At 37.6% G+C, this 27,127-nt stretch overlaps 1 protein-coding gene and 1 long non-coding RNA gene across 2 annotated transcripts; one reads left to right on the forward strand and one right to left on the reverse strand.

Annotated features, from left to right (window-relative positions):
• The first annotated feature begins 11,621 nt into the window (after positions 1–11,621).
• LOC122757035 (basic-leucine zipper transcription factor A-like) lies at positions 11,622–13,947 on the forward strand. Its single transcript, XM_044008220.1, has 3 exons — positions 11,622–11,924; positions 12,264–13,084; positions 13,858–13,947. Exons 1-2 carry the CDS (start codon positions 11,622–11,624, stop codon positions 13,020–13,022), a joined length of 1,062 nt encoding a protein of 353 aa, XP_043864155.1. The 3' UTR covers positions 13,023–13,084; positions 13,858–13,947.
• Positions 13,948–21,048: 7,101 nt separating this feature from the next.
• Positions 21,049–21,421, reverse strand: LOC122757037. Its single transcript, XR_006356936.1, has 2 exons — positions 21,385–21,421; positions 21,049–21,306 (listed from the first exon to the last, which is right to left on the reverse strand). It is a non-coding gene; the product is annotated as an uncharacterized LOC122757037 (long non-coding RNA).
• Between the last annotated feature and the right edge of the window lie 5,706 nt (positions 21,422–27,127).

Genomic DNA, 27,127 nt, shown 5'->3' on the forward strand with positions numbered 1-27,127 from the left:
TTTCGTCGCTCTGTCAGTTAGTTGTACTGTTGTTCAGTGGCTCTGTCACTCTGTAACTCGGTCATTTTTTCGCTCTGTCAGTCAGTTGTACTGTTGTTCAGTGGCTCTGTCAGTCGGTCATTTCGTTGCTCTGTCAATCAGTTGTACTGTTGTTCAGTGGCTCTGTCACTCGGTCATTTTGTCGCTCTGTCGGTCAGTTGTACTGTTGTTCAGTGGCTCTGTCGTTTTGTCGATCTGTTGCTCAGTCACTTCTGTCGGTCAGTCGATCCGTTATACACTTCACTTCACTTCACTGGACTGCATGATCTGCTGATCCCCACCGTGCCTGGACGACTGAAGAAATGCTGCAGCTGCTGCCCTTTATATAGGGCGACTGAGACTCAAATTAAAGATCGCACTCAAATTTGGAGCCCGTTGCATTTGAGCTTTAGTTGACCACTGGGAAGACTCTCTGCAGCTGCTTTCTAGCTTAGTTTTACTGAAATATAACTGACAAATGACAACTACAACGACAAAGACAGACGCGACGACACCACCAACAACAGCAACCCCAAACACCAATCACAAAGCCCACCAACCGCACCACTAACACACAGCGATACTCAATAAACCACAAAGAGAAACGCCCAACAACAACAACAACCGCATCCAATGGACGTAATCCAGCAGCAAGGCACTTGGCTAGGCTACAACAGAAGCTAAAGGACGAGCAAGCCAAGTCAAGTAGCCTTGAAGAGCTACTTGAACAAAACAAGGCCATGTTCGAGAGGCTGGAGAAACAAATTGAACAAATTATGACTATAGTTATTACTTTATTGAAGTCAAACAAACAAAAACAAGTCATGGATGCAGGTGAGCCAATGCAGCAGAGGACTCCAAGGCGCGAAGAGGTTGACCTCCGAGAGCTGATGGACCTCAGCGACGAGTGCGAGGCGGTCTCAGCGATGACGTCATCAAGCTGGCGTACCAGCTCCACAACTACTAGTAAAACTACGCCAACGAGCGTAGCAATGTACTAGGTAGCTTACATCAACATTTGTGATGCCAATAAGCTTACCTGCAATGAGAAAAATTAAAAAAATCATCTAATTAATAACAATATTAAAACTAGCAAAAATTTAAAATATACACTTACCTGCAAAAAGGCCAAAAATTCGACGAGGATGATTGACGACGCTTCTATCTGCCCCTAGAGATGTTAGTAAGCTTACCTGCAATGAAAAAAATTAAAAAAATCATCTAATTAATAAAAATAATCTAATTAATAACAATATAAAAACTAGCAAGAATTTAAAATATACACTTACCTGCAAAACGGCCAAAAAACTCGACGAGGATGACCAATGACGTTCCTATCTGCCCCTAGAGATGTTAATAAACTTTCCTGCAATGAGAAAAATTAAAAAAATCATCTAATTAATAACAATATTAGAGCTAGCAAAAATTTAAAATATACACTTACCTGCAAAACGGCAAAAAATTCGACGAGGATGATTGACGACGCTTCTATCTGCCCCTAGAGTGTTACTAAGCTTACCTGCAATGAAAAAAATTAAAAAATTTCATCTAATTAATAACAATATAAAAACTAGCAAAATTTTAAAATATACACTTACCTGCAAAACGGCCAAAAATTCGACGAAGATGATTGACGACGCTTCTATCTGCCCCTAGAGATGTTAATAAGCTTACCTGCAATGAGAAAAAATTAAAAAAATCATCTAATTAATAACAATATAAAAACTAGCAAAAATTTAAAATATACACTTACCTGCAAAACGGCCAAAAACTCGACGAGGATGACCAATGACGTTCCTATCTGCCCCTAGAGATGTTAATAAACTTACCTGCAATGAGAAAAATTAAAAAAATCATCTAATTAATGACAATATTAAAACTAGCAAAAATGTAAAATATACACTTACCTGCAAAACGGCCAAAAATTCGACGAGGATGATTGACGACGCTTCTATCTGCCCCTAGAGATGTTAGTAAGCTTACCTGCAATGAAAAAAATTAAAAAATCATCTAATTAATAACATTATTAAAACTAGCAAAAATTTAAAATATACACTTACCTGCAAAACGGCCAAAAATTCGACGAGGATGATTGACGACGCTTCTATCTGCCCCTAGAGATGTTAATAAGCTTACCTGCAATGAGAAAAATTAAAAAAAAATCATCTAATTAATAACAATATAAAAACTAGCAAAAATTTAAAATATACACTTACCTGCAAAACGGCCAAAAACTCAACGAGGATGACCAATGACGTTCCTATCTGCCCCTAGAGATGTTAATAAACTTTCCTGCAATGAGAAAAATTAAAAAAATCATCTAATTAATAACAATATTAGAGCTAGCAAAATTTAAAATATACACTTACCTGCAAAACGCCATAAAATTCGACGAGGATGATTGACGACGCTTCTATCTGCCCCTAGAGTGTTAAGAAGCTTACCTGAAATGAGAAAAATTAAAAAAATCATCTAATTAATAACAATATAAAAACAAGTAAGAAAGCTCTAGTCGAGACTACTCGACTACGAGATCCCCTGAACCCTTGGAGTAATAGCTATTTCAATCATTTTTCGCGTCTTTCAGCTTACACAAGAAACACGCACACACACACACACACACACACACACGCACGCACACACAGGCATACATACACATACACACACATACATACACACATACACACACACACATACACAAACAATTACATACATATACACACACAAGCATAAACACGCATGGGCGGCAGTGAGCGCTTACTATGAGAACTTAATTGCTTAATAACTTTTTTGTGGACGTACGATCTTCATGAAACTTTCAGATTATGATTATGACATGGATATGCATGTTATTGCCAAAGCACAAGTCTCTAGTATTTGAAATACGCTTTTTACAAAAGTGAGGGTGAGGGGGTGAATTTAGAGGTGGGGGGTAAATTTTAACAAAAACCGAAATTGTATAAATTGCATATAGGCATACATTAAAAATTTGGAGACTCTAGCAATAAAGGTGTAGAAGATATAATTTTATAACTGGTTTTCGATAAGGTTTTTTATCGATAAAAAAAGATCGGGATGAGTTGTCGATTTTTAATGATAAACTTGATATGCGCGCTGTAATTACGAACATTTAAAAAAAAATTTGAAGTCTCTAGCTCTTATATCTTCTGAAATCGACGCGTTCATACATACGGACAGACGGACGGACGGACAGACGGACAGACAGACGGACAGGGCCAAATCAACTCAGCTCGTCGCCCTGATCAAAAATATATATACTTTGTGGGGTCTGCCACGCCTCCTTCTGCCTGTTACATACATTTCAAAAAACCATTATACCCTGATTTCCCTTTGAAAATGGGTTCAGGGTATAACTAGCAACAATTTAAAATATACACTTACCTGCAAAACGGCAAAAAATTCGACGAAGATGATTGACGACGCTTCTATCTGCGCCTAGAGATGTTAATAAGCTTACCTGCAATGAGAAAAATTAAAAAAAATCATCTAATTAATAACAATATAAAAACTAGCAAAAATTTAAAATATACACTTACCTGCAAAACGGCCAAAAACTCGACGAGGATGACCAATGACGTTCCTATCTGCCCCTAGAGATGTTAATAAACTTACCTGCAATGAGAAAAATTAACAAATTATCTAATTAATAACAATATTAAAACTAGCAAAAATGTAAAATATACACTTACCTGCAAAACGGCCAAAAATTCGACGAGGATGATTGACGACGCTTCTATCTGCCCCTAGAGATGTTAATAAGCTTACCTGCAATGAGAAAAATTAAAAAAATCATCTAATTAATAACAATATAAAAACTAGCAAAAATTTAAAATATACACTTACCTGCAAAACGGCCAAAAACTCGACGAGGATGACCAATGACGTTCCTATCTGCCCCTAGAGATGTTAATAAACTTTCCTGCAATGAGAAAAATTAAAAAAATCATCTAATTAATAACAATATTAGAACTAGCAAAAATTTAAAATATACACTTACCTGCAAAACGGCCAAAAATTCGACGAGGATGATTGACGACGTTCCTATCTGCCCCTAGAGATGTTAATAAACTTACCTGCAATGAGAAAAATTAAAAAAGAAAAATTAAAAAAAATCATCTAATTAATAACAATATAAAAACTAGCAAAAATTTAAAATATACACTTACCTGCAAAACGGCCAAAAATTCGACGAGGATGATTGACGACGCTTCTATCTGCCCCTAGAGATGTTAATAAGCTTACCTGCAATGAGAAAAATTAAAAAAATCATCTAATTAATAACAATATAAAAACTAGCAAAAATTTAAAATATACACTTACCTGCAAAACGGCCAAAAACTCGACGAGGATGACCAATGACGTTCCTATCTGCCCCTAGAGATGTTAATAAACTTACCTGCAATGAGAAAAAATTAAAAAAATCATCTAATTAATAACAATATTAAAACTAGCAAAAATGTAAAATATACACTTACCTGCAAAACGGCCAAAAACTCGACGAGGATGACCAATGACGTTCCTATCTGCCCCTAGAGATGTTAATAAGCTTACCTGCAATGAGAAAAATTAAAAAAAAATCATCTAATTAATAACAATATTAAAACTAGCAAAAATTTAAAAATATACACTTACCTGCAAAACGGCCAAAAATTCGACGAGGATGATTGACGACGCTTCTATCTGCCCCTAGAGATGTTAATAAGCTTACCTGCAATGAGAAAAATTAAAAAAAAATCATCTAATTAATAACAATATTAAAACAAGTAAGAAAGCTCTAGTCGAGACTGCTCGACTACGAGATCCCCTGAACCCTTGGAGCAATAGATATTTCAATCATTTTTCGCAACTTTCAGCTTACACAAGTAATAAAACACACACACACACACACACGCACGTACACACACAGGCATATATACACACACACACAGACACACTTACACACACACAGCATACATACACAAACATACACACACACACACACACACACACACACACAAACACATACACAAACAATTACATACATATACACACACAAGCATAAACACGCATGGGCGGCAGTGAGCGCTTACTATGAGAACTTAATTGTTTAATAACTTTTTTTATGGACGTACGATCTTCATGAAACTTTCAGATTATGATTATAACATGAATATGCATGTAATTGCCAAAGCACAAGTCTCTAGTATTTGAAATACGCTTTTTACAAAAGTGAGGGTGAGGGGGGTGAATTTAGAGGTGGGGGGTAAATTTTAACAAAAACCGAAATTGTATAAATTGCATATAGGCATACATCAAAAACTTGGAGACTCTAGCAATAAAGGTGTAGAAGATATAATTTTATAACTGGTTTTCGATAAGGTTTTTTATCGATAAAAAAGATCGAGATGAGTTATCGATTTTTAATAATAAACTTGATATGCGCGCTGTAATTACGAACATTTTAAAAAAAATTTGAAGTCTCTAGCTCTTATATCTTCTGAAATCGACGCGTTCATACATACATACGGACAGACGGGACAGACAGACGGACAGGGCCAAATCAACTCAGCTCGTCGCCCTGATCAAGAATATATATACTTTGTGGGGTCTGCCACGCCTCCTTCTCCCTGTTACATACATTTCAACAAAACCATTATACCCTGATTTCCCATTGAAAATGGGTTCAGGGTATAACTAGCAAACATTTTAAATATACACTTACCTGCAAAACGGCCAAAAACTCGACGAGGATGACCAATGACGTTCCTATCTGCCCCTAGAGATGTTAATAAACTTACCTGCAATGAGAAAAATTAAAAAAAAATCATCTAATTAATAACAATATAAAAACTAGCAAAAATTTAAAATATACACTTACCTGCAAAACGGCCAAAAATTCGACAAGAATGATTGACGACGCTTCTATCTGCGCCTTGAGATGTTAATCAGCTTACCTGCAATGAGAAAAATTAAAAAAAATCATCTAATTAATAACAATATAAAAACTAGCAAAAATTTAAAATATACACTTACCAGCAAAACGGCCAAAAACTCGACGAGGATGACCAATGACGTTCCTATCTGCCCCTAGAGATGTTAATAAACTTACCTGCAATGAGAAAAATTAAAAAAATCATCTAATTAATAACAATATTAAAACTAGCAAAAATTTAAAATATACACTTACCAGCAAAACGGCCAAAAACTCGACGAGGATGACCAATGACGTTCCTATCTGCCCCTAGAGATGTTAATAAACTTACCTGCAATGAGAAAAATTAAAAAAATCATCTAATTAATAACAATATTAAAACTAGCAAAAATTTAAAATATACACTTACCTGCAAAACGGCCAAAAATTCGACGAGGATGATTGACGACGCTTCTATCTGCCCCTAGAGATGTTAATAAGCTTACCTGCAATGAGAAAAATTAAAAAATATCATCTAATTAATAACAATATAAAAACTAGCAAAAATTTAAAATATACACTTACCTGCAAAACGGCAAAAAATTCGACGAAGATGATTGACGACGCTTCTATCTGCGCCTAGAGATGTTAATAAGCTTACCTGCAATGAGAAAAATTAAAAAAAATCATCTAATTAATAACAATATAAAAACAAGTAAGAAGACTCTAGTCGAGACTGCTCGACTAGGAGATACCCTGAGCCCTCAAATCTGATATTCTAATCACTCTGCACTTCTTTTCGGCACACGTACATACACATCCACGTATTAGAACGCGCTCTGCTAACTGCGCAGTAAGCAGCAACTGCGCTTGTGCTGCGCTGCAGTGTGGGCAACATTATAAGAATTTATTTGTTGAATAATTTAATTTCTAGACGTGCAATCTTAATGAAACTTTCAGAACATAATCATAATGTTCAAATGTATGTACATTCCAAAGCACAAGTCTCTAGTACTTGAAATACGCCTTTTACAAAGGTGAGGGTGAGGGGGTGGATATAGGGGGTGGGGGTAAATTACAACAAAAATCGAAATTATATAAAATGCATATAAGTCTACATATAAAATTTGGAAGCTCTAGCTCTAAAGGTGTAGGAGGTATAATTAAATAACTAGCTTTCGATAAGGTTTTTGATCGATAATAAATTATCGGGAGTAGTTATCGATATAAAAAGAAAAACTTGATATGCGCGTGATATACACGGACCTAGGAAAAAAAATTTCAAGTCTCTAGCTCTTATATCTTCTGAAATCGACGCGTTCATACATACGGACGGACGGACGGACGGACGGACGGACGGACGGACGGACAGACAGACGGACAGGGCCAAATCGACTCAGCTAGTCGCCCTGATCAAGAATATATATACTTTGTGGGGTCTGCCACGCCTCCTTCTGCCTGTTACATACTTTTAACAAAACCATTATACCCTGATTTCCCATTTTCAATGGGTTCAGGGTATAACTAGCAAAAATTTAATATATACACTTACCTGCAAAACGGCCAAAAACTCGACGAGGATGACCAACGACGTTCGTATCTGCCCCTAGAGATATTAATGAGAAAAATTAAAACAATCATCTAATTAATAACAATATAAAAAATAGCAAAAATTTAAAATATACACTTACCTGCAAAACCGCCAAAAATTCGAAGAAGATGATTGACGACGCTTCTATCTGCGCCTAGAGATGTTAATAAGCTTACCTGCAATGAGAACAATTAAAAAAAAATCATCATAACAATATAAAAACAAGTAAGAAGACTCTAGTCGAGACTGCTCGACTAGGAGATACCCTGAACCCTCTAATCTGATATTCTAATCAGTCTGCACTGCTTTTCGATACACATACATACACACACACGTATTAGAATGCGCTCTGCTAACTGCGCTTGGGCTGCGCTGTAGTGTAGGTAACATTATAAGAATTTATTTGTTGAATAATTTAATTTCTATACGTACAATCTTAATGTAAGTTTCAGGGCGTAATTATATGGTGAAAATGTATGTACATTCCAAAGCACATGTTTCTAGTACTTGAAATACGCTTTTTACAAAGGTGAGGGTGAGGGGGTGGATATAAGGGTGGGGGGTAAATTACAACAAAAATCGAAATTATATAAAATACATATAAGTCTACATTTAAAATTTGCAAGCTCTAGCTCTAAAGGTGTAGGAGATATAATTAAATAACTAGCTTTCGATAAGGTTTTTGATCGATAATAAAATATCGGGAGTAGTTATCGATATATAAAGAAAAACTTGATATGCGCGTGATATACACGGACCTAGGAAAAAAAATTTCAAGTCTCTAGCTCTTATATCTTCTGAAATCGACGCGTTCATACATACGGACGGACGGACGGACGGACGGACGGACAGACAGACGGACAGGGCCAAATCGACTTAGCTCGTCGCGCTGATCAAGAATATATATACTTTGTGGGGTCTGCCACGCCTCCTTCTGCCTGTTACATACTTTTAACAAAACCATTATACCCTGATTTCCCATTGAAAATGGGTTCAGGGTATAACTAGCAAAAATTTAAAATATACACTTACCTGCAAAACGGCCAAAAACTCGACGAGGATGACCAATGACGTTCCTATCTGCCCCTAGAGATGTTAATAAACTTACCTGCAATGAGAAAAATTAAAAAAAAAAAAACATCTAATTAATAACAATATAAAAACAAGTAAGAACGTTGCAGTCGGGCGTTACCGATTGCGGAATACTCATTCATATTCCATCAACAATTTAGTAGTTAAGTTTCGCTCTAATACTGTAGAATATACAGGTTTTTCCGATATGCCACGCCCCAACTGGGCGTAGACACCTCATTTTTGGTCAGTTTTTAGAAAGAGATAACGGTACCCTAACTGCAAAGTTTGAATACTTACCCTTAAAAAATGTGAAAATTACAGGGTATTTTTCGATATGCCACGCCCCTAAAGAGGCGTAAAAATTATTTTTGGGGAATCGATAGAGGAGGCTACCAGTAACTCAACTATCCAAATTTGAAGCTTCTAGCTATTATACTTTAGGAGATATAAACTTTTGCGGTTTGCCACGCCCCCTGTGGGCGGACATATATCCGACAAAATTTTTTGGTCTTGGGTGATCAGTCCGAGTATATATACAAAATTTGAGGTCTCTGCTATCAATAGTGTCCAAAATATAGGAGAATTTAAAAAATCACTATATCTTCAGGTCCGATTTGCCACGCCCCCAATGGGCGTAGACTTATAATTTATCTTCAGACTTTATAGAATCATACCATTAGCTGACGTGCAAAATTTCAGCATGCTAGGTTTACAACTTTAGGAGATACAGTTTTATCCGATTTGCCACGCCCTCAATGGGCGTAGATATATCCGCCATAGCTCGTGATCTTGGGTGGTCAACGCGGACCTACATACCAAATTTCAGCTTTCTAGCTCTTCAACAAACATGATTTCTGGTATATCGGAAAATGCCGATTTGCCACGCCCCTAGTGGGCGGATCGGGAAAATTTTAACACTTTATGAATCGGAGATATACACGAGTCTGTGTTCCAAATTTCAAGTCTCTAGCTTCAATAGCGCCGAAATAGATTGCGTTCATACGGACAGACGGACGGACGGACAGACGGACGGACAGCAAGACGGACATTGCACAAAACCAATATACTGATTCACTTTCGTGAATGAGTATACCTGCAAAACGGCCAAAAACTCGACGAGGATGACCAATGGCGTTCCTATCTGCCCCTAGAGATGTTAATAAACTTTCCTGCAATGAGAAAAATTAAAAAAAAATCATCTAATTAATAACAATATTAGAACTAGCAAAAATTTAAAATATACACTTACCTGCAAAACGGACAAAAATTCGACGAGGATGATCTACTATGCTTCTATCTGCCTCTAGAGATGCTAATAAGCTTACCTGAAATGAGAAAAAAAAAAAGAACTCACAAATTAACAAATTTAAACAACAAACAACAAAACAGAAAACAACACAAAATGCACTTATCTTCAAAACGGCCAAGCATCCACAGAAGACTACCAATTAACGACCCTGAAACAAGAAAAATCAAAAATGAGAAAAAAAAAATAAAATAAAAATAAAAACAGCAAATCAATAATATTGAAAAAAAAGGAAAAAATATATATACATAAAAAAAAGGAAAAAAATAAATAAAGCAAAAAAGAAATATAAAAAAAAAAAAAAATATATATATATATATATATATAATTTCATTTTATTATTGCAAAAACAAACAAACAAAAACAAAGCAAAATAATATTATTTTATTATTGCACCACTAATGAAATATTTCTATTTCTTCTTCACTGCAATTCACACAAATGTACATACTTGATTCTTGATATGTATAATTGTGAGAATAGTTATGCGTATGCAAGCTAATGCATATGCTGTACTCACCCATGCCCACTGCAACAACTGGTCGGCGCCACATGCGGGAGGGGGTCAGACAGCTGGACTGGCTGTTATTCCCCCCTCTCCAACACTACACTTGACGACGATCAGCAGATGAGAACTGCAGCCCGATGCCCCATCCCAATTGGACCCTCATGGATTCCAGCGATTACCTGAAAAGAGAAGAAAAAAAGAGAGAGAATTAGTAAATAATCTATGTAAATTGTATTTATGTTAGCTGTTAAGTCTTGCAGTTTTGTCTTGTTTCGTAGTCTTTTGATTTCACATATCACACTTCTGCATGGCGCCTGTGTGTGACCATTGTCGGATATGTCAATAAGCTAAAGAATGCTGAAAAAAAATACTAGAAAACTGTAGGCAAATTAGCATAACGTAAGCAGCACAAAACACAAAGCAACTAGGGCATCCGATATGTTATCGGGCCAAGCAACATCGATATCAAAGTGCGATAAATGCAGTAATTTAAATTCAAATATGTTGCTTCGTGAAAGTAATGACTTGAATTAAGTATAAGAGAATTCTGAAAGAGAGAATTTGTAACTGCCGCTTCACGGCAGGCAATTGGCTGGCGCATACTCCACTGCTGACTGTTCGAGTGCGCAGACTTGCCGTTCTGTCCGCCTCTGTGCAATAGCTAATACTTAAACTATATATAATTGCGCTCATGTGTGCCGGAGGAGAACACGAGAACACTGGACTGCATGATCTGCTGATCCCCACCGTGCCTGGACGACTGAAGAAATGCTGCAGCTGCTGCCCTTTATATAGGGCGACTGAGACTCAAATTCAAGATCGCACTCAAATTTTGAGCCCGTTGCATTTGAGCTTTAGTTGACCACTGGGAAGACTCTCTGCAGCTGCTTTCTAGCTTAGTTTTACTGAAATATAACTGACAAATGATTCAGTTGCTCAGTCACTCTGTCATTTCGTCGGTCTGTCAGTCAGTTGTACTGTTTTTCAGTGACTCTGTCATTTTGTCATTTTGTCGCACTGTCAGTCAGTCGTCCTGTTGTACAGTGGCTCTGTCACTCTGTCATTACGTCGCTCTGTCAGTCAGTCATCCTGTTGTTTAGTTGTTCTGTCACTCTGTCATTTCGTCGCTCTTTTAGTCAGTTTTGTTGTTTTTCAGTGGCTCTGTCACTCTGTCATTTCGTCGCGTGCTGGTGTCACTATCCATTGTGACGATATGGCCACGCACAAAGCCATCATAGATGTCCTGGCTGCTGAGAATGTGCAGATGCACACACATCAGTCTCGCAATCAGAGAGGCTATCGAGTTGTAATTAAAAAATTACACCACTCGATACCCTGTGATTGGCTGAGAGCTAAGCTGTCGGAGTTGGGCTTCGTGGTGCGCTTCGTGCGCACCATGAAGCATCGCTTCACCGGCACGCCACTCAATGTTTTTGAGGTGGAGCTACAGACAATGCCCGATGGCAGCCACCTCAAAATATGCGATCTGGACATGATTAGCAACCAAATGGTGCAAGTGGAGCGGCAGGCGAAGCCAATTGATCCAGCCCAATGCCATCGCTGTCAGGCATTCGGGCACACAAAAAATTATTGTCGCCGCCCTTTCCGCTGCATGAAATGTGCTGGCCCCCACCCATCCACTGAGTGCACCAAAGCACGAGATGCTCCAGCAAAGTGCCACAACTGCGGAGGGGAGCATGTGAGCTGTTATAAAGGCTGCCCAAAATATAAAGAAGCTAGAAATAAGCTGCTAGCTGTTAAGCACTTGCCGGCAAACAAACTGCAAAAGCAACAACAGCATCAACAACAGCACCAACAGCAACAACAAACTGAGCAGCGGCATCAGCATCAACAGCAACCACAACCTGTGCGACAAACAACAAGACAACAACAACAACACCAAAAACAACTAACACTAACGCGACAGCCAAAACTGCAACAGCAACAGCAACAACATCAATCACGACAACAACAAAGCACAAACAAAAAAACGCCATTAAATCCAGGCACAAAGCGCAAGCTGACATATAGCAGCGTGGTGCGTGGATCGCATAATGCAACACAACACCAACAACAAGAACAACTACGACAAAGACAGACGCGACGACAGAAACACCAGCAGCAATCCCAAACGCCAACTACAAAGCCCACCAGCCACACCGCTAACACTAACACACAGAGATACTCAATAAACAACAAAGCAAAACAACTACCAACTACAACAATCATATCAAATGGACGTAATCCAGCAGCAAGGCACCTGGCTAGGCTGCAACAGCAGCTAAAGGATGAGCAGGCCAGGTCAAGTAGCCTTGAAAAGCTGCTGGATCAAAACAAGGCCATGTTCGAGCGACTAGAAAAACAAATGGAGCAAATTATGATGATAGTTACTTCTTTATTAATGAAAAATAAACAACAAATACAAATCACAAGTACAGGCGAAACAATCCAGCGAATCCCACAGAGGACTCCAGAGCGTGACGAAGTCGTCCCCAGAGAGCTGATGGATCTCAGCGCTGGGTACGAGGCAGCTCCAGCAATGATGTCACCGAGCTGGCGTACCAGCTCCACAACGTCCAGCATAACCACGCCAACGAGCGTAGCCGTATACTAAAATGAGAAAACAACCTTACACAATATACACTCACCTGCAAAACGGCTAAAAATCCAACGAAGATGATCAGCAATGCTTTTAACTGTCCCTGGATGCGCTAATAAACCTACCTGAAACGAGAAAAGTACAAAGAATCATCTAATTAGTAGCTAAATAAAAACTAGCAAAAGTTCACAATATACACTCACCTGCAAAGCGGCCAAAAATCCAACGAAAATGATCAACGAGGCTTTCAACTGTCCCTGGAGATGCTAATAAACCTACCTGAAATGAGAAAAGTAAAAAGAATCATCTAATTAGTAGCTAAATAGAAACCAGCAAAAGTTCACAACATACACTCACCTGCTAAGCGGCCAAAAATCCAACGAAAATGATCAGCAACGAGGCTTTCAAATGTCCCTGGAGACGCTAATAAACCTACCTGAAACGAGAAAAGTAAAAAGAATCATCTAATTAATAACTATTTTGAATTGAGCAAAAGTTCACAATATACACTCACCTGCAAAGCGGCCAAAAATCCAACGAAGATGATCAACGAGGCTTTCAACTGTCCCTGGAGACGCTAATAAACCTACCTGAAACGAGAAAAGTAAAAAGAATCATCTAATTAATAACTATTTTGAATTGAGCAAAAGTTCACAATATACACTCACCTGCAAAGCGGCCAAAAATCCAACGAAGATGATCAGCAATGCTTTTAAATGTCCCTGGAGACGCTAATAAACCTACCTGAAACGAGAAAAGTAAAAAGAATCATCTAATTAATAACTATTTTGAATTGAGCAAAAGTTCACAATATACACTCACCTGCAAAACGGCTAAAAATCCAACGAAGATGATCAGCAATGCTTTTAACTGTCCCTGGATGCGCTAATAAACCTACCTGAAACGAGAAAAGTACAAAGAATCATCTAATTAGTAGTAATTGAGCAAAGTTCACAATATACACTCCCTCAAACGGCTAAAAATCTTTTAACTGTCCCTGGAGCTAATAAACCTACCTGAAACGAGAAAAGTACAAAGAATCATCTAATTAGTAGCTAAATTAAAACTAGCAAAAGTTCACAATATACACTCACCTGCAAAGCGGCCAAAAATCCAACGAAGATGATCAGCAATGCTTTCAAATGTCCCTGGAGACGCTAATAAACCTACCTGAAACGAGAAAAGTACAAAGAATCATCTAATTAGTAGCTAAATTAAAACTAGCAAAAGTTCACAATATACACTCACCTGCAAAGCGGCCAAAAATCCAACGAAGATGATCAGCGATGTTTTTAACTGTCCCTGGAGACGCTAATAAACCTACCTGAAACGAGAAAAGTATAAAGAATCATCTAATTAATAACTACTTTGAATTGAGCAAAAGTTCACAATATACACTCACCTGCAAAACGGCCAAAATTCGACGAGGATGAACAGCGATGCTTTTATCTGCCCTTATAGAAGTTAATAAGCTTACCTGCAAAGAGAAAGATCAAAAATTCATCTAATTAATAACTAAACCATAACTAGCAAAAACTTAAAATACATACTCACCTGAAAAACGGCAACAAACTTGACGAGGATGACTAACGACGCTTCTATCTGCCCCTGGAGATGATAATAAGCTGACCTGCAACGAGAAAAATAAAAAGAACTCACAAATTAACAAAATTAAACAACAAATAACAAAACGGAAAACAACACAAAATGCACTTATCTTAAAAACGGCGAAGCATCCATAGAAGGTTTCCAATTAACGACCCTGAAACAAGAGAAAAACAAAAATCAAATAAAAACAGCAAATTAATACAAAAAAAGAAAAAAATAAAAATTACAAAAAAAAAAAAAAAAAAAAAAAAAAAAAAAAAAAAAAAAAAAAAAAAAAAAAAAAAAAAAAAAAAAAAAAAAAAAAAAAAAAACCATATACTATTTCTATTTTATTATTGTAAAAAAGAAAAAAAAAAAAAAATAAATAAATAAATAAATAAAAAAGAGAGAAGGAAAAAAAAAAAAAAAAAAAGCAAAATAGCACTTATACACATCTTATTTGCACCACTAATGAAATATTTTCATTTCTTTCACATCCAATACACACAATGTACACAATTGATATGTACAAGTGTATGTAAGCGTATGCAAGCTAATGCATACGCTGTACTCACCCACGACTACTGCAACAACTGGATGGCGCTGCAGACGGGAGGGGGTCAGGCAGCTGGACTGGCTGCGCTTCCCTCCTCTCCTACGCCCCACTTGACGACGATCTCCAGCCCGATGCTTCATCCCAATTGGACCCTCATGGATTCCAGCGACCACCTGAAAAGATAGAAAAGAAAAAAGCCAATTAATTATTAATTATTAATATATGTAAACCAAATGTATGTTATCTCCTAAGTCGTTCAATGTTTTTGCAGTCTTTTGAGTATTCGTATCCCATTTCCGCATGGCGCCTGCGTGTGACCATAGTCGGATAAGTCAGTACGCTAAAAAAATGCTAAAAATACCAGAAATCTGTAAACTAATTTAGCTTAACGTAACACAAAACAACTACGGCATCCGATATGTTATCGGGCCAAGTAACATTGATAGCAAAGTGCGATAAACGCAGCAATTCAAATTCAAAATAGTTGCTTAGATTGAGTAATAAGTTGAATTGTGTTAAGAGTAAATGCTAAGAGAAAATTTGTAACTGCCGCTTCACGGCAGGCAATTGGCTGGCGCATACTCCACTGCCGTCTGTGACAACAATAATCCCCCTTAAATTAATGGACCATATTGGAAATGTATTTTGGATGAATCGTACTCCTCAGTCGATTAGATTTTGTAGACCAGTCAAGCTTGAGTTTGTTAAAGAGACAAAAGACCATATTCTTGCTGAGAAAAAAAATTTGGATAATCAAATAGATAATTTGTCTGCATACGTCTGCACCGTTGTAAATGGAAAATCAATTTCAGTTAAATATGATCTCCAAATGACACTTTTAGATGGAAAGGTTTTAAACATTTTGACTGAAACCAAATCTTGCCAATTGTGTCCGATATGTGGAGCGAGTCCAAAAGACTTCATGAAAAATGCTGAAATGGACTCACCAAAATTTAAGCCAAGACATGAAGCATTAAAATATGGCATAAGTCCTCTACATGGTTGGATTCGATTTTTTGAATTCGTTCTCAAAATTGCATATAGACTGAAACTTAAAAAATGGCAAGTGAGAGATGAAAATGGAAAAAAAGAAATGGCGAAACAAAAAAATACGATTCAGAAGAAGATGTGGAATGCTATGGCTCTACATGTGGATAAACCCAAGCAGAATGGCAATGGAAATACAAACGACGGCAACACAGCAAGGAGGGCGTTTGCAAAACCTAAGCTACTAGCTGAAATTTTAGGTCTTGATGAAAATCTTATTGCATATTTTAACAGTATCTTGATTGCTATTTCTTGCCACCTACCAATTGATCCAACACAATTTAAAAAGTATTGTCAGAAAACCGTAACACTATATATGTCCTTGTATCCATGGTTTCCAATGTCGGCAACAGTCCATAAAGTGTTAATGCACGGCTACCAAATAATAGAAGCATCAATCCTTCCATTAGGTGTTCTTGGCGAGAACGCCTCAGAGGCTCGCAACAAATATTATAAGAGTGACAGGAGGCTACATGCTCGAAAGAGTACTCGGCAAAAAAACATGGAAGACGTTTTCCACAGAGCAATGGATTCCTCAGATCCTCTTGTGTCGAGCATCTACCTAGCAAAAAGATTGGGCCAGCAAAATAAACTACCCCTACCAGCAGACGTAATCGAACTTTTGGAATCACCAAACTTCCTATATCCTTGTAACATGGACAATAATAACAATGCTCCCGTTTTTATACCCTGAACCCATTTTCAATGGGAAATCAGGGTATAATGGTTTTGTTGAAATGTATGTAACAGGCAGAAGGAGGCGTGGCAGACCCCACAAAGTATATATATTCTTGATCAGGGCGACGAGCTGAGTTGATTTGGCCCTGTCCGTCTGTCTGTCCGTCTGTCCGTCTGTCTGTCCGTCCGTCCGTCTGTCCGTCTGTCCGTCTGTCCGTCTGTCCGTCTGTCCGTCTGTCCGTATGTATGAACGCGTCGATTTCAGAAGATATAAGAGCTAGAGACTTCAAATTTTTTTAAAATGTTCGTAATTACAGCGCGCATATCAAGTTTATCATTAAAAATCGATAACTCATCCCGATCTTTTTTATCGATAAAAAACCTTATCGAAAACCAGTTATAAAATTATATCTTCTACACCTTTATTGCTAGAGTCTCCAAATTTTTAATGTATGCTTATATGCAATTTATACAATTTCGGTTTTTGTTAAAATTTACCCTCACCCTTAAATTCACCCCCTCACCCACACTTTTGTAAAAAGCGTATTTCAAATACTAGAGACTTGTGCTTTGGCAATTACATGCATATCCATGTCATAATCATAATCTGAAAGTTTCATGAAGATCGTACGTCCACAAAAAAGTTATTAAGCAATTAAGTTCTCATAGTAAGCGCTCACTGCCGCCCATGCGTGTTTATGCTTGTGTGTGTATATGTATGTAATTGTTTGTGTATGTGTGTGTGTGTGTATGTTTGTATGTATGTGTGTATGTATGCCTGTGTGTGCGTGCGTGCGTGCGTGCGTGCGTGTGTGTGTGTGTGTGTGCGTGTTTCTTGTGTAAGCTGAAAGACGCGAAAAATTATTGAAATAGCTATTACTCCAAGGGTTCAGGGGATCTCGTAGTCGAGTAGTCTCGACTAGAGCTTTCTTACTTGTTGATGCTAACAATAGTGATTCAGATTCTGACTCTGAAAATCCGCTTACAATAGAAATTGATGTAGAAGACGACTTTTAGGAACATTTTTATACCCTGAACCCATTTTCAATGGGAAATCAGGGTATAATGGTTTTGTTGAAATGTATGTAACAGGGAGAAGGAGGCGTGGCAGACCCCACAAAGTATATATATTCTTGATCAGGGTGACGAGCTGAGTTGATTTGGCCCTGTCCGTCTGTCTGTCCGTCTGTCCGTCTGTCCGTCTGTCCGTATGTATGAACGCGTCGATTTCAGAAGATATAAGAGCTAGAGACTTCAAATTTTTTTAAAATGTCCGTAATTACAGCGCGCATATCAAGTTTATCATTAAAAATCGATAACTCATCCCGATCTTTTTTATCGATAAAAAACCTTATCGAAACCCAGTTATAAAATTATATCTTCTACACCTTTATTGCTAGAGTCTCCAAATTTTTAATGTATGCTTATATGCAATTTATACAATTTCGGTTTTTATTAAAATTTACCCCCCACCTCTAAATTCACCCCCTCACCCTCACTTTTGTAAAAAGCGTATTTCAAATACTAGAGACTTGTGCTTTGGCAATTACATGCATATTCATGTTATAATCATAATCTAAAAGTTTCATGAAGATCGTACGTCCATAAAAAAAGTTATTAAACAATTAAGTTCTCATAGTAAGCGCACACTGCAGCCCATGCGTGTTTATGCGTGGTTGCTTGTATGTGTGTGTGTGTGTGTGTGTATGCGTTTGTGTCTGTATGCGTGTGTGTGTGTATGTGTGTCTTTATGCGTGTGTGTGTATGTTTACCTGTGTGTGCGTACGTACGTGTGTGTGTGTGTGTGTGCGTGTTTCTTGTGTAAGCTGAAAGTCGCGAAAAAGTATTGAAATATCTATTGCTCCAAGGGTTCAGGGGATCTCGTAGTCGAGCAGTCTCGACTAGAGCTTTCTTACTTGTTAAATGTAAAATTGTTATTTTTAATGCATTTTTATTTTTTATTTATTAATATTAAAGTTAAGTGTTAAATAAATGAATTAAAAACATTTGTTGAATTTAACGACTGCTAGCATCATTAATTACCGTAAAAGTATCAACTAGAGGAAACCTATCTCATATGGGCGGCTATGGAAGGCGTGGTCAGATCGGTTTGAAACTTAGATATATTTTTATGTGCATCGACACTATCATATGTACCAAATTTCAAGAACCTAGCTTGAAAACTTTAATTTTCGTCGAAAAATCGGCTCGCTGGCCCAATGTGCACTGGGAAGACTCTCTGCTGCTGCTTTCTAGCTTCTGACAAATGATTCAGTGGCTCAGTCACTCTGTCATTTCGTCGCTCTGTCAGTCAGTCATCCTGTTGTTCAGTGGCTCTGTCACTCTGTCATTTCGTCGCTCTGTCAGTCAGTTGTACTGTTGTTCAGTGGCTCTGTCAGTCGGTCATTTCGTTGCTCTGTCAATCAGTTGTACTGTGGTTCAGTGGCTCTGTCACTCTCTCATTTCGTCGCTCTGTCAGTCAGTCGTCCTGTTGTTCAGTGGGTCTGACCCTCTGTCATTTCGTCGCTCTGTCAGTCAGTCGTCCTGTTGTTCAGTGGCTCTGTCAGTCGCTCATTTCGTCGCTCTGTCAGTCAGTCGTCCTGTTGTTCAGTGGGTCTGACCCTCTGTCATTTTGTCGCTCTGTCAGTCAGCTGTATTGTTGTTCAGTGGCTCAGTCACTCTGTCATTTAGTCACTATGTCAGCCAGACGTCCTGTTGTTCAGTGGCTCAGTCCCTCTGTCATTTCGTCGCTCTGTCAGTCAGTCGTCCTGTTGTTCAGTGACTCTGTCAATCTGTCACTCGGTCATTTCGTCGCTCTGTCAGTCAGTCATCCTGTTGTTCAGTGGCTCCGTCACTCTGTCATTTCGTCGCTCTGTCAGTCAGTCGTCCTGTTGTTCAGTGGCTCTGTCACTCTCTCATTTCGTCACTATGTCAGTCAGTTGTATTGTTGTTCAGTGGCTCCGTCACAAAGTCATTTCGTCACTATGTCAGTCAGTTGTATTGTTGTTGTGCTGGCGTCACTATCTACAGCGATGATATGGCCACACACAGAGCCATTGTAGATTTCCTGACTGCTGAGAACGTACAGATGTACACCCACCAGTCACACCATCAGAAAGGATATCGAGTGGTAATCAAAAAACTACACCACTCGACACCCTGTGACTGGCTGAGGGTCAAGCTGTCGGAGCTGGGCTTCGTGGTACGTTTCATACGTGCCATGAGGCATCGGTTCACCGGCATGCCACTAAACGTCTTTGAGGTTGAGCTGCAGCCAATGCCCGATGGCAGCCATCTCAAGATATGTGAACTCGATACGATCAGCAATCAACAGGTGCTAGTTGAGAGGCAGGCGAAGGCCATCGATCCGGCCCAGTGCCATCGATGCCAGGCGTTCGGACACACTAAGAACTACTGTCGACGCCCATACAGATGCATGAAATGTGCCGGCTCTCATGCATCCACTGAGAGCACCAAAGCACGAGATGCACCCACAAAGTGCTTCAACTGTGGAGTTGCACATGTATGCTGCTATATAGGCTGCCCTAAATACCAAGAGGCTCGAAATAGGCTACTAGCTGTAAGGTACTTACCGACAAACGAGCTGCAGCAACAGCAACAACAATAACAACAACAGCAACGCCCACAACTGCGCCAAGATCGACCACAGACTGAGCAGCGGCAACAACAACAGCAGCAACCAAAGCTACAACAGCAGCAACATCAATTGCGACAAAAACAGCAACGCACAAAAGAGACGCCAATAAATCCAGGCACAAAGCGCAAGCTGACATACAGTAGCGTGGTGCATGGATCGTATAAAACAACAAAGCCACTGCCGCAACACCAACAGCAAAACCAGCAACAACAACAACAACTACAACGACAAAGACAGACGCGACGACACCACCAACAACAGCAACCCCAAACACCAATCACAAAGCCCACCAACCGCACCACTAACACACAGCGATACTCAATAAACCACAAAGAGAAACGCCCAACAACAACAACAACTGTATCCAATGGACGTAATCCAGCAGCAAGGCACTTGGCTAGGCTGCAACAGAAGTTAAAGGACGAGCAAGCCAAGTCAAGTAGCCTTGAAGAGCTACTTGAACAAAACAAGGCCATGTTCGAGAGGCTGGAGAAACAAATTGAACAAATTATGACTATAGTTATTACTTTATTGAACTCAAACAAACAAAAACAAGTCATGAATGCAGGTGAGCCAATGCAGCAGAGGATTCCAAGGCGCGAAGAGGTTGACCTCCGAGAGCTGATGGACCTCAGCGACGAGTGCGAGGAGGTCTCAGCGATGACGTCATCAAGCTGGCGTACCAGCTCCACAACTACTAGTAAAACTACGCCAACGAGCGTAGCAATGTACTAGGTAGCTTACATCAACATTTGTGATGCCAATAAGCTTACCTGCAATGAGAAAAATTAAAAAAATCATCTAATTAAGAACAATATTAAAACTAGCAAAAATTTAAAATATACACTTACCTGCAAAAAGGCCAAAAATTCGACGAGGATGATTACGACGCTTCTATCTGCCCCTAGAGATGTTAATAAGCTTACCTGCAATGAAAAAAATTTATAAAATCATCTAATTAATAACAATATAAAAACTAGCAAAAATTAAAATATACACTTACCTGCAAAACGGCCAAAAATTCGACGAGGATGATTGACGACGCTTCTATCTGCCCCTAGAGATGTTAGTAAGCTTACCTGCAATGAAAAAAATTAAGAAGATCATCTAATTAATAACAATATTAAAACTAGCAAAAATGTAAAATATACACTTACCTGCAAAACGGCCAAAAATTCGACGAGGATGATTGACGACGCTTCTATCTGCCCCTAGAGATGTTAATAAGCTTACCTGCAATGAGAAAAATTAAAAATAGCATCTAATTAATAACAATATTAAAACTAGCAAAAATTTAAAATATACACTTACCTGCAAAACGGCCAAAAATTCGACGAAGATGATTGACGACGCTTCTATCTGCCCCTAGAGATGTTAATAAGCTTACCTGCAATGAGAAAAATTAAAAAAATCATCTAATTAATGACAATATTAAAACTAGCAAAAATTAAAAATATACATGAGTATACCTGCAAAACGGCCAAAAACTCGACGAGGATGACCAATGGCGTTCCTATCTGCCCCTAGAGATGTTAATAAACTTTCCTGCAATGAGAAAAATTAAAAAAAATCATCTAATTAATAACAATATTAGAACTAGCAAAAATTTAAAATATACACTTATCTGCAAAACGGACAAAAATTCGACGAGGATGATTGACGACGCTTCTATCTGCCCCTGGAGTGTTAATAAGCTTACCTGCAATGAGAAAAATTTTAAAAATCATCTAATTAATAACAATATTAGAACTAGCAAAAATTTAAAATATACACTTACCTGCAAAACGGACAAAAATTCGACGAGGATGATCTACTATGCTTCTATCTGCCTCTAGAGATGCTAATAAGCTTACCTGAAATGAGAAAAAAAAAGAACTCACAAATTAACAAATTTAAACAACAAACAACAAAACAGAAAACAACACAAAATGCACTTATCTTCAAAACGGCCAAGCATCCACAGAAGACTACCAATTAACGACCCTGAAACAAGAAAAATCAAAAATGAGAAAAAAAAAAATAAAATAAAAATAAAAACAGCAAGTCAATAATATTGAAAAAAAGCAAAAAATATAAAAAGGAAAAAAATAAATAAAGCAAAAAAGAAATATATAAAAAAAAGAAAAAAAAAAATATATATATATATACAATTTCATTTTATTATTGCAAAAACAAACAAACAAAAACAAAGCAAAATAATATTATTTTATTATTGCACCACTAATGAAATATTTCTATTTCTTCTTCACTGCAATTCACACAAATGTACATACTTGATACTTGATAAGTATAATTGCGAGAATAGTTATGCGTATGCAAGCTAATGCATATGCTGTACTCACCCATGCCCACTGCAACAACTGGTCGGCGCCACAGACGGGAGGGGGTCAGACAGCTGGACTGGCTGTTCTTCACCCCTCTTCCACACTACACTTGACGACGATCAGCAGATGAGAACTGCAGCCCGATGCCCCATCCCAATTGGACCCTCATGGATTCCAGCGATTACCTGAAAAGAGAAGAAAAAAGAGAGAGAATTAGTAAATAATCTATGTAAATTGTATTTATGTTAGCTGTTAAGTCTTGCAGTTTTCTTTTGTTTCGTAGTCTTTTGATTTCACATATCTCACTTCTGCATGGCGCCTGCGTGTGACCATTGTCGGATAGGTCAATACGCTAAAAAATGCTGAAAAAAATACTAGAAAACTGTAGGCAAATTAGCATAACCACTGACCAGAGAACACATAGACTAGACATGTAGTACAAAGTTTTTCAACACCGAAAAATCTGTCTCCTAGGGCCTATCAATTTCGTATTTGCTCGGCTCTTCACTTTTTAGGTTCGGGCTACGAAAATATGCGAAAGTCCGCTTCATGCGCTCGACCGAAATGGTCAAATGTTGAATAAAATATGCCTCTATGCTCAATTTTTGTTCTTGCTCTCTCGCTCTCTCTGCTCTCTGCTCTCTCAATATGTATATGTATGTATGCATGTGAGCACAAGCAGCAGCTCACGAAAATTGAAATTTCTTCGCGTTAGACTGCCGTTTCTTCCCTTACGTGAAGTGTATTCCGAACTCTTCAAGCCGTTTGCCATGCGTTTTCGTTATTATTTGTGGGAAGGGTATGAAAGCGTTAGTGCGCATAATGAAAATGTTTTCGCGATTAGCATGCATACACACTCTCGCTTGCTACATGTACTATGAGCATTTGTATGCCTGTGTGCGAAGCTCTTGCCGCCTGTAGCAATTTTACAGTCCACAGTGGTTTTTTTTAAGTTTTTTTTGGCATAAACTCTAAATTGAAAGCTATTACATTGAAATTTGGATTGTATGAATATTTTACGCTCCTTAGATGACCTACCAAGTTTTATATGATTTGGGGCATTATTTCCTATAGCTGCCATATAACCGATCTGGCCGATATTGGTGAATGTTGCATAAAATACTTTTTTTTATTTTTTATTTTAAAAAAGAAAAAAAATAATTATAAAGAAATGAAATTTTAGTAAATATATTTAAAAGAATAGATCAATTTAACAAATTTTTAATTAGGTTTACTTTATTCTAGCTCAAAATATTCATCTTCTGAAGCAATGACCTCAAGTTCACCCTCATCTTCCTCGTCTGACGAATCCACTTCATTATTTTCCGAAGGTATTTCTATAAGTGGTTCTTGTAGTAGGGATATCACTTCTGCTGGTATTACTTTTAACTTGATTCGCTGCGATCCTTTTTTAAAAAAGGTGCTAGACAGCAATGGATCCGAACTATCCATTGATCTATTAAAAACATCAGTGATGTTGTCTAGTCGACTGCATTTTCTTGCGTGGCCTCTTCTATCGCTTTTGTATAGTTTATTTCTTGATTCAGATGCATGTTCCCCAGGAACTAAACATGTATCTATTATTTGGTGCCCATGTACTAAGATTTTGTGAACTGTGGGCGACATGGGATACCAAGGATATTTATCGTGATATGCCACAAAAACTTTCGCACAGAAGGCTTTAAACTTTTCCGAGTTTATGCTGTATTCGCAGTTAATTGTCGTTAAAATAGTATGAAAACTTTGCAGAATGTCAAAATCAAAATGTAGAATTGATGACAGTAAAGCTGGATTTGAAAACGCCCTTCTCGCTGTGTTGCCATCATTTGAGTTGCCACTGCCATTTGGAAGAGGCTTGTCTACATTTAGGCCCATTTCTTTCATCATTTTTGATTGCAACAGTCTTTTTCGTGCTTCCAGGTCAAACTTATCGCAATCCTTTACATGCCACTTCTTAAGCTCAATTCTGTATGAGACTTTTAAAACAAACTCGAAAAAGCGGATCCAAGCGTGTAAAGGACTGATTCCATATTGAAGAGCGTGTGCCTTAGCCATAAAAACCTTTGAGTTCATATCTTTAATGTTCAGCAATTGTTTTGGCTTCGCTCCACAGATTGGGCAAGATTGACACGAGTTGGTTCCTGACAATATGTTTAAGACTTTCCCGTCTATTAGCGTCATATGCCCAGTATATTCGACGTATATATTTTTTTCTTTATATTTATATAAATATATTTCCAAGTTGCGAATCTGAACATCCAAATTTTCCTTTTCTGCTAATATGAGGGCGGAAGTTTCCTTAATGAATTCGATTTTCAAAGGTCGGCAAAATCTAACAGATTGCGGGGCTTTGTTGAACCAAATAATTTGTTGTGTCTCATTTATCAATTTTAATGGAACAATTGTAGTAACAAACAGTGAACTCTCAATTGATGGTCTATCATGGAAACGCTGTTTGTACACACTCTGGCCGGTGGAACCATCATATCCATAGCTAAAGAATAGTTTACAATGTACTATATTGGGAAGTGTTTCTAGGACCTCGTGTTGCATTTCAAGAATGCGGGAAGATGTATGATTCAATAGATTTTGTAATGATACATGTGCTTTATTTTCCAAATATTCAATTCCTTGTGGCCTAAGTTTTAATTTAGAATTAAGAACGGCCGGATATGCCGGGTATATATCACAACCGTAAATCTTTGAATTTCTTTGGATACTTATGTACTGGCTTTTTGTGAATCCGTTTTCCAATATAAAAGCAAGAGCACTGTCGGGTGACATTTGTTTTGGTTCATCCGTAAAAAGTTTTTTTTTTATATCATCAATACTCTCACAATTCCCAGCTGCTTTTAAAACAATAGCCAAATTCTTTTCATTTGATTTTTTAGCTGAAACTGTGGCTGCATGTATAAGTAAGGGAGATGAATTGTTATTCTCTTTAGAAATTTCGGCGGCTAATTTTCTTTTTAGACGTGGACCAGCTCTTTCGTAATCACATTTTGGGCGACCCATTTTATTTGTTAAGGCATATTGACCAGTGATGTCAATGAATAAGCTTTTGCCAAGCCATTCCGAGTGTTTTATCTTAAATCTTTCAAGAGTTGAATTACACTTCGGCAGGTGCTTACGAATGTAATTTACAAAGCCTTTAACTTTTTGATTTATTAAGCTTATGTTCTCCTCATCTAAGTGTTTTTCTGCAATATTTGCCAATATATGTTGTTGTACTGCGTCGACTGAGCGATTGTTTTTGCTCCAAATGTCAACCAGATTAGCACGACTAAACTCATATTGTACTAGAAAAATTAAATTTGATCGAAAACGTGTGGATTCGGACAAAAAAGATTAGTTTCATATTAATCTGTACAAATTTGTTAATAACTCTGCATATAAAACCTTTTGCAACGCTTTGCCATACAAAAGTACTGATCCATGAAACACAACTACGCTTGTTAAGTTCATTCTGAAAATACACATTTACAAAACATGGTACAACTAAACAGAAACACATAAAAACGATACAATTATAAATAAACTATTGTTTTCAATACCTGGACAACCGTTTTCCATATTAAATCTTTTCACTTTTGTGTAAACTTTCGCCAAAACAAACAATTAAAGTTGCCAAACTTTTGCCGCCAATTTCCTACAAAACATATGGTATATAAACAGCTGACTTTAACAGCGCTCTAACAGAAAACTATTGCGTCAAATGTTAAAGTTAAATATTTTTTTGTCTAACTAGAATGTTTAAAAAATAAAAATTAACAAAATTCTGAAATACCTAAAAAAAAAAAACTTGACTTTATGCCAAAAAAAACTTAAAAAAAAACACAGTGCAGTCCAGCATTTGCATTTCGTCGATCTTGTGAAGTCCTTATATACATATGTATGTATGTATGTATATACATTTGATTGTGTATACGCATGGGACATGAACATTGGCGTGTGCCTACTTCAACTTGGAATTGGTTGAACGATTTAGGGTTTTAATTGAAGATGCGCGCTTGTATTTAAGTACCTTTTATTTTCTATTAACAATTAATAAAAACAGTTGTTTTAAATAGGAATCTGTTTAATATTATTTCACTAATTTAATAAATATAAAAATAGAAAACATTAAATTTAATATAAACGTATTGAGGGAGAATTGAGTTTCGCGACGCATGCAGACAACAGCCCATACTATAAATGTGTGTCTGCATGCTCGTCGCTCTTTTAGTCAGTTGTACTGTTCTTCAGTGGCTCTGTCAGTCAGTTGTATTGT

This window comes from Drosophila mojavensis, unplaced genomic scaffold (genome assembly GCF_018153725.1).
Source record: "Drosophila mojavensis isolate 15081-1352.22 unplaced genomic scaffold, ASM1815372v1 contig_257, whole genome shotgun sequence".
Lineage (NCBI taxonomy): Eukaryota > Metazoa > Arthropoda > Insecta > Diptera > Drosophilidae > Drosophila > Drosophila mojavensis.

Excerpts from the sequence above, each read along its gene's own strand:
- LOC122757035 (XM_044008220.1), top strand. The coding sequence starts at position 11,622 with ATGGCCACGCACAAAGCCATCATAGATGTCCTGGCTGCTGAGAATGTG. Across the intron at positions 11,925-12,263 it reads TTAGCAACCAAATGGTGCAA|CAACCACAACCTGTGCGACA; the intron begins GTGGAGCGGCAG and ends CAGCATCAACAG.